This window comes from Halichoerus grypus, chromosome 2, assembly GCF_964656455.1.
Source record: "Halichoerus grypus chromosome 2, mHalGry1.hap1.1, whole genome shotgun sequence".
Lineage (NCBI taxonomy): Eukaryota > Metazoa > Chordata > Mammalia > Carnivora > Phocidae > Halichoerus > Halichoerus grypus.
Genome location: NC_135713.1, coordinates 164,855,318 through 164,863,689, shown reverse-complemented (window position 1 = coordinate 164,863,689; position 8,372 = coordinate 164,855,318). Strand labels below are relative to the sequence as shown.

The 8,372-nt window shown below is 60.8% G+C and overlaps 1 protein-coding gene across 2 annotated transcripts in view; it reads left to right on the top strand.

The window, feature by feature from the left end:
* The first annotated feature begins 361 nt into the window (after nt 1-361).
* DOC2B (double C2 domain beta) overlaps nt 362-8,372 on the top strand; it is a 34,176-nt gene continuing 26,165 nt past the window's right edge. For both annotated transcript variants that reach the window (XR_013446063.1, XM_036070917.2), the window contains exon 1: nt 362-1,815. Coding sequence is in view for 1 of the 2 variants with exons in the window: in XM_036070917.2 (XP_035926810.1) it covers nt 1,443-1,815 (373 nt within the window). In the remaining variant the exon portion in view is untranslated. The remainder of the gene's footprint in view (nt 1,816-8,372) is intronic.

Below are 8,372 nucleotides of genomic sequence, written 5' to 3'. Positions count from 1 at the left end.
GTCATGTTCTGTGCTAGCAAGGGCCTCACCATAATGCTGTTAGGTTGGAATTAGCCCCATTTCACAGACGAGAAAACTGAGGTTCAAAGAGCTCAAAGGATCTGTCAGAACGTAGCAGCTGAAGTGATGAGAAAGGGCCTCTTCTCTCTTCTCTCTGCTCCCCACCCCTTTCAAGGGGTTATGGTGGAGGGAGGGACGCAGGCTTGGGGCCCCTCATCCAGGCTCATGGAAGGGACCCAGCCAAGAAAATAAGCATTTCTGGTGTGTCACTAGACACCAGGGAGTAAACAGGATTCTGTCCCGGCCCGGGCTTTCCGGAGACACACCTGCGTAAGCAGCTGCCATTCCCAGCAGAGCTGCGTTCCCGGAAAGCACTGGGGCTGGGCTGTCCAGATTTGTTTAGTTATCTGACCGCCCGGGAGGCCTGAGCCCGTGGCAGGCGGCGCCCTGCCTCCGCACCTCCGCCTCGTCCATCACTCCCTGGGAAGGTGTCTTCTGCCCAGGCCCCCGGCTGCTCTCCGCTCTCCTGACCACTCAAGGTTCTCACCCACCCTGTGCCCATGGGGAGAAGGGGGACGGGGTCCCCGAGCTGCTCACTAACCGTGTGAGGGACTGGCTCAGGCTGAGAGAGTGTGTGTCTGTGTGTGACCTGAGAGGAAGTGTGAACACACTGTGCCCACAATGACCTTGGACCACTGAGGATGTACATGTCCTAGCGGTGTGGCAGCAACCTGTCCCCACACTCCTAGGAGTGTGGCCGTGTGTCCCGCTGATGTGGGGTGGGGGGAGGGCTGCGCTCGGAGTCCCCCGATCACTTCCAGGGGCGTGTTTGTGTGTCCCGCCGGGCGGGGGTGTGCGGGGGGCGTCCTGTACCACGGCAGCCTCGGCCAGCTCCGTACGGGTACGTGTCTGTGTGTGTCCTGCAAGTGTGGGCCAGGGGACGCTTGTGCCGAGCGTCTGCACACGCCCCTGCGTGCTCGGAGAGATCTGGCACCCCCGCGTGCGTCCTGGGAGAGTGAGCAGAACCCAGCAGGGCGGGCACGGGCTCCCGGCTCCGCTTCCCCGCGCTCCTGCCGGTGTGCACGAGGGGAAGGCGCGCGGGGCCCGCGGGTGTGCGCGCGCCGCTGCCAGCGCGAGTGAGTGCGGCGCCGCTCGGCTCGCTCCGCTCCGCGCCCGCCCGCGCAGCCCGCACACTCACGCCGCTTGGTTGCCGCCGAGTGACGCGGGCTGGGCCCGCCCCCCGCCTGCCGGCCTCCCCCTCCCCTCCCCTCCCCGGCACTCACTAGCCGGCAGCAGCCGAGCAGGCAGCAGCCGCATCAGGGCCGTCCGGGGGCGCCGCCGGCGATGCCCGCAGCCCTCGCCGCGCCCCGCCGGGCCTGCTGAGCCGCCCCCTCCCCCCCTCCCCACCCCGGGCCGCGCCCGGGCGGGGCCGCGCTGCCTGCATGACCCTCCGGCGGCGCGGGGAGAAGGCGACCATCAGCATCCAGGAGCATATGGCCATCGACGTGTGCCCCGGCCCCATCCGGCCCATCAAGCAGATCTCCGACTACTTCCCCCGCTTCCCGCGGGGCCTGCCCCCGGCCGCCGGGCCCCGCGCCAGTGCGCCCCCGGACGCCCCCGCGCGCCCCGCCGCCGCCAGCGCCGGCCGTCGCAGCCCCTCCGACGGCGCCCGCGCGGACGACGAGGATGTCGACCAGCTCTTCGGAGCCTACGGCGCCAGCCCGGGCCCCGGCCCCGGCCCCAGCCCGGCGCGGCCGCCCGCCAAGCCGCCCGAGGACGAGCCGGACGCCGACGGCTACGAGTCGGACGACTGCAGTAAGTTTCCAACTCGCCGACTTCCCGCCCCCTCCCCCGGCCCGGCCTCCGCCGCGCTCCCCCGACCTCGCCGGTCCCCTGGCCCCCTGCGGTCTCCCCTTTCGCCGGCATCCACCCCCCGCCCGTGGCGGCCCCTCGCCTGCTCCGTGCGCCCTCCGCGCGCCCTGCAGACCTGCGCTGTTGCGGTGGGAAGTTTGGGGGCGCCCCCTGAGGGCGTCCCATTTGCGGGGCCCGGTTCTCCGAGCCCGCGCCGCGCCCCCTCTCGGCCCGCCCGCGGGGAGCTCCGGTGCGGGCGGCGGCTTTTGTTCCCGGGAAGGGCGGAGCTGCGCCCGGGGGAGACACCAGTTGCTGCCGGCCGCGCGGTCCTCCCCGCCCGGGAGCCCGCTGCGGGCCGGCCTCGCAGCCGAGGGGCCGGGCTGGGGCGGGAGGAGGAGAGGCCGGGGGCTGGGGCCGGGCCGGCCTCCCGAGTGGGCCCGGCGGCCCGCAGAGCGCAGCGACTCTGCTGGCGCCCGGGCCGAGCACCAGAGCACCGCGGGGCCGCTTGTCCTTTGGAAAAACCTTAGCGGTTCCTCCTCCCGCGTCCGTGGACCCCGCCGCGGCGCTCTCCCGGGCCGCCGACCTTCGCCCACCTGTTACGCCCGCTTACCACCGCCAGGAAGGGCCCCCCCTCCCCGGGCTGAACCCCGAGCCCCAGGGAGTGGGCAAGCGCCGGGGTCCCCGGGGCCGAGGCCCGGCCGGCGGGCGTTCCTCGCCTTTCCGGTCTCTGAAGGTGCCTGCCGCGCAGGACCCGGGACTGGAGGGGAAACCGAGGCCGAGGAGGTCGCCGCCTGATTCGGAAGGGGTTGGAGCGAGATGGGGGTGGGGGTGGGAGGTAGCGCTGCTCGCTAGGGCCCCAGCCCCGCCGTAGCCCCAGCCGCGTCACTGTCAGACCTGCCACACCAGCCCTGCCCCGGAGGTGGACCTTTCCGGGTAGGGGTCTCGCCGGCTTAGCCGAGGGCCGCTCGGCCGGGTCCCCCGCGTGCAGCGCAGCGAGGGTGGCCGCGCCTGGTTTGGATGTTCACGTGGGCCTAGGGCCGGGGGTGGTGGTGGGGGGCGGCTGGAGTTTCCCCAAGCATAAAATGTGTCTCTGGAAGCTGAAGGTGGAGACTACCAGTGCCACTGGGGGAGGCGGCCAACCTCTCATCGGCCTACCTAGGGAGGCCCGGCAGGAGAGAGCTGGAGGAGGCCTGTCCTCCGCCCTCCGGGGAGGGCAAACTGTCCCCTGTGCACTTTGTGGGGGCTTGGACCTCGGCACTCTGGCCGCAGCCGGGTGTACTGAGGCCGGACAGCGCGGCCTGGGGGTGGGGAGCAGTCCTCTCCCTCCACTTTCCTACCAGCTTGGGGAAATTGGGTCGAGAGTTTATGCCCTCGGGGCTGTGCCCTGGATCTTCCCCACCCCCCAGCTCCTGGCACACTGGGCAGATCACACCCCCTCCCCTGCCGTGCATCTGGGCAGGCCCTAACTGGGACCCAAGTCACCCCTTTGGAGGCCCTGAACCCAGAGCCACCTCCAGAAGAAAGGGTAGGGAAAGTCCCAAACTCAGGCCCACTGCCTCACCTCCAGCCCATCGACTCCAGTCCTTCCTTCAGTGAGCACTGTCCCAGCAGCAGAGAGTGGGAAAAGGGGAACAGGACTGGGTCTCGGGACCCAGGGAGCTCATGTGTCCTAGCAGAGGACAGACTCACTTGAGGTCTGCAGTGCAAGGCCATCCTGGACACAGCCTTGCCAGCCTGAATGGTGGGCTGGCCACACCCAGATCACCACGCAGTCTGCTGAAAAGAGCTAAGGAGGAGGGCGTGTGGCTAAGCCAGGGCCAGCTTGGGCCCCCTCGTCCCCTTCAAGGAGCAGCCCGCCCCAGCCTTGGCTCCCATCAGTGGCTGAGCAGACTTCCCAGGCATGGGAACACAGAAATCTCGGCTCCTTCCTGTGGTGGGACCGGGTTCTGGCGCGGAACCGCTCTCCAGCCCATACCCCAGACCCAGGCCCCCTCTCGACTCTGACAACCAGATCCTGAGAATTAGCCTAAGTGATTCAAGCCAGATGGTTCATTACGGCTTTAGCCAGGGTTATGCTATTTGCTGCCCTAATTATTGGATTATCTCTATTCTAACAAAAAGAAATTAGGGCGGTTGTTCTGTTGTCCAAGGTTGAGAATGAAGTGCTATTTATTTATTCAGCCTTTTTTCCCATTCTCTTTAAAGCTCATCCTTTATTAAGTCACCTCAAGACCCAAGCACAAAATTCACACGTTCCAAACTGATCTAATAGGGGGCATGATGGGGTGCAAAGGCAGTGAGCGTTGGGTTTAGAAGTATCCTCCCTCCCACTGGTCCACAGTGTGGCCTGGCCAAGCTGGACTCTGCTGCCTGCTGCCCCCCAGCCAGGCCCTGGGCCCCACCGTCCGCAGGTGCCCCTCCCCTGCCCTTGCTCTCCCACCCAGCCTCCACCTGTGGAAACCCAGGCCCTTCTTCAAAGCTGTAAGGACTAGAATGTTTGGGTTGCAAGTAACAGAAAATGCAAAGTGTCTTAAACTATGGGGACAGTTGGGATCCCGTGACACCCAAGTAGGTGTATGCAGTGGCTCATCGGCATCCTCAAAGGTGATGGCTCTGTCCCCCTTTCCCCCTGGCTGTGCTCTGCTCCCCTTAGGCTGACGTCCTTCCTGGTCCTGGGTGGCTGCTTCAGGTCCGGGTGTCACATGTAACAGTAAGATGCTCAATTTGACAAGGACACGTTTCCTTGCCCGTATCTCAGTTGAAAATCGAGGCAAGCTCTCCCAGAGTCCCCAGGAGACCTGCCCTTCTGTCCCATCGGCCAGCCTGGTATCACATACCCGTGCTGACACTGCCCCTGCATGGTTCGTGCCGGGCTGGGTCAGGAGTGGTGCCCATGGAGGCCCAGGGCAGGGATAGAGTGAAGGAAGCGCCGTCCCCAAGGCCCTCAGCTGGGAGCGGTTCCCAGTCCCCGCTGGCTGTGAGCCCCCTTCCTTGGAGCCCAGTCATGTACCACCCAGACCATAGTTTTAGGTACTCAACATTACAAGACCAGCTGTACGTCAGGCACTGTGCGAGACTCAAGAATGCCTGAGACTCAGTCTCTGACATGAGGGAGTTCATGGAAACCGAGAGGCGCAAATAGCCCAGCAGTGACAACAGGGAGGCAGGAACCCAAACGGGAAGCACTGGTTTGCACAGAGTTTACCCACAGAGAAGGCTCTGCTCCGAGCCTGGGAGAAGGGAGGAAGCAGGCTGGCTGAGTAGAAGTAGGAAAGAGAGGTGCTCCTGGCAGGAGGACTGCCGTGTGCACAGGTAGAGGTGGAAGAAAGAGCCCAGCAGAGGTGCCATAGTCAAGTGGCTGAAGTAAGGGGAAAAGATCCATGATGAGGCCCAAGTGGTCATATCACAGAGGGCCTTGAATGCTACACCAAGGAGGTTAAACTGAGTCCAGGAGGCTGTGTGAACCTTTGAATAATTTAAAGAAGGAGAATGAATAGACTTCTGAAGGTCCTAAAGTTCTAATTCTCTGCCTCTGAGCTCCTGGGAAGCGGGGACAGATGACTCATTCTTCTTTGTACCTCCTGCAATGCTTGGCTCAGTGCCTCAGTTTCCCCAACTATGAAATGCTTTCAGTTCAGGCTTGACCATTTTTCTGTGGTTCTTGCCACAGTTTTTAAAAACTATTTGAGAGGCTGACATTTTTCTTCAAAAAAAAAAAGAAAGAAAGAAAAAGAACAGCCAGGGCCGATTTCCTATTCCCAAGGGTATACGGGTGAGGAAGGTCCAGGTGCAAACCAAGGTCAGAATGATGTTGTCAGTCCCCATCAGCAGAGCAAAGGGACGTTTGGCCTTAGAGGAACCGACCGGGGCTTGAGCCTGATTTTCTCTGAATTAGCCCCATTAAAGCTCTATAATTATCGACAGGCGGGTGACAACTCTCCAAGGGCCATTAGTGACCAACCCTCATTATTTTTCCAAGGATGTAAACTTCAGCCAGGACATGTGATTTCCGTGCGCGGAGGGCAGGACCCTGTGGCTCAAGCAGATGAGCCCCTTCGCTTGCCCTTAGGGCCCTCCTCACCTGCACCACAAGCCCACAGCTGTGTTTCCAACTCAGAGGCCCCTCTAGGATGGCAGCCCAGCCTCCCCGTCCCTGAGAGCCACTCTGCTTTTCTCTTTCTATTTCTCCACGGTATCCCCCTAAGATTTCAGCTCCACAAAGTAGCAGACAAAAAGAAAAAAAATGTTGGAAGCCACTAGGCTTTAAGCCAGGAACTGTCAGGATGGAAGTGAAGAGGCCTGGATTCTATGTCCAGTTCTGCTGGGCCACCCTGACCAGGTCACCTCCCCTCTCTGAGCCTCATTTCTCAATGGGAAATGAAGACTTTGGACTGTAAGATCCACCACCAGCAGATCTCTAAAAATGGTGACCACACTTCTATTAATAAACTATTATTTCTTACAAAACCTCCATTGGAGTTCAAAAAAAAATCATCGCGTGGTGGGGGCGCTGGGTGCGCTGTTCCTTCCTGGGAATGGATGACGGGTGTCGGTTTCACTGAGCCGTGTCAGCCCTCCTTAAACAGGGATGTCTGCAGAGCCAGCAAAAGGGGCTCCTCTCTTCTCCTGGACCTGAGTCTCCCGGTGGGGAGCAGGTTGCCCCACCGTCTGGCTGGCTGTCCCTCTCTGGGAGCGGGAAGCGGGCAGAGATTGTGGAGTGTGCATTTTAACACGTGGGCATCACCAAATCCCCGCTCCTGTGAACAGCGGAGAGCAAACTGGCTTGAACAGACCGGCCGTGCAGACTGAACACCTGCTCTTTGTTGGTGTCACTGGCGTGGCTGAGGCATGGTCCCTCCTGTCTGGAGGCTGACATCTTGAGAGAACAAGCCATGGGTAGGCCTGACCGGAACAGCAGACTGATGGACTGTCACGCCAAGCCAGCAGCTTTGGAGACTATTATAAAAGCATGGACCGGGAGAATCTTGGGCCCGTGGCTGTGTTCGTTGTAACAGGCACGGTGATACGTCCCTCACTTGCGGCCCCCCCACCCGTCCCCCTGCATAGATGGGAGCCCGGGTACATGCCGCAAAGGGCCAGGTATGGTTAGCACCAAAGCACACAGATCTACTTAGGAAAAGCACCTTGGGCTCCACTCAGGGCCTGTTGACTCAGTTTGGACACAATTCTAGCAAGTATCTGCGCCTGGTTTCGTAGGAGAAACGAGGGACTATTGAGAAGGAAGGAGGGCTGTTTGTGCTATCAGAGGCAAGTATTCTAAGAGGAGTTTCAAGGTGATAGCGAAGGAGGAGGCAGACGAATGGAGAAAACCTAGGAAAACCTCAAGAAGTGGCTCCTGGGGATCCCTGGGCCTGGGCCGCGACTGTGGTGCCCAGAACGGTCGTCGTGGTCCTCGCGATGCCTCAGGTCATGCAGGAGAGTGTAAGTGACTGTTTGTATATTCTCATCACAAAGGCTGGGAGGGGAGTGATCCAGTTTGGAATGAGTTCATTCCAGAAGGCGTCTCAGAGGAGCAAGTACAGTTATCTAGAAAATTCACCTAAATGGATCTGTTCCTTCTATCATTGCGTACTGAGCTGTTCTGTACCCCAGGGGCTGTTGAAGCACAATGCTGTGCGGTGGATACTATTGTGTGACCAAAGTCACACAGCAAAGATGCTGATGAGGAAACTGAGCACAAAGAGGCTAGAAACGCTGTCTAAAGTCACACAGCAAGGAAGCGTGCAGCCAGGACTTGTCCCCGGGGTCAGGTGGCAGAGGGCGGGTCTCAGTGCCCCACATGTGACTTCCCAGGCAAGCACAGAGACTGGGCCGGGTGCCTTACTTACCCTGTCTCAGGAGCTAGAGAGCAAGACAAATGCAACTCAGTGCCTGCACCTCAGAATAAAGGGCAGCTCTGCACACATGGGCCTTAATTTGCCCATTTCTCTGCAAAGCCAAATGCTGCCATGCTGGGGGGCCCCACAGGAGCCCAGGGATCTGCAGGCGGACGGCATCTGCTCAGCTCTGGCGTTGTCATGCAAAAGCAACCATGGACCAGATGTAAAGAGATGAGCGTGGCCAGGCTCGGCATGAATCTAGAACCATGTTGGGTGCCGCTGGCCAGAAGAACAAAGCCCTGCCCTCCCCCCTGCCTCTCCCAGTCGCCTAGCCCCCCACCTCCTGCTGGTCTGAGGTCCGAATGCCCTTTCCCCCCCAGCACCACTGTGCGCTGGCCAACTCCTACTCAATCTTTCATGGCTCAGGTGAAGCGTCACCTCCTTTGGGGAGCCCTCCCTGGTGGCCCCCATTCAGAGCAGGGCAAGGAGAACCCCTTGAACCTCTATCGCTCCTGGCTTACCAGGCTCTGCTAGGGCTGATTCTTTTCATCTGTTTCTCCCATTAAGCTATGCTTTCCTTGGGGCAGGAACCCCGCCTTATTGGTATTTTCATCCCTAGAGTCCGGCTTATTGTAATAACGCTTGGTAAAGAAGAATGAATGAATGATTGAATGAATGAAT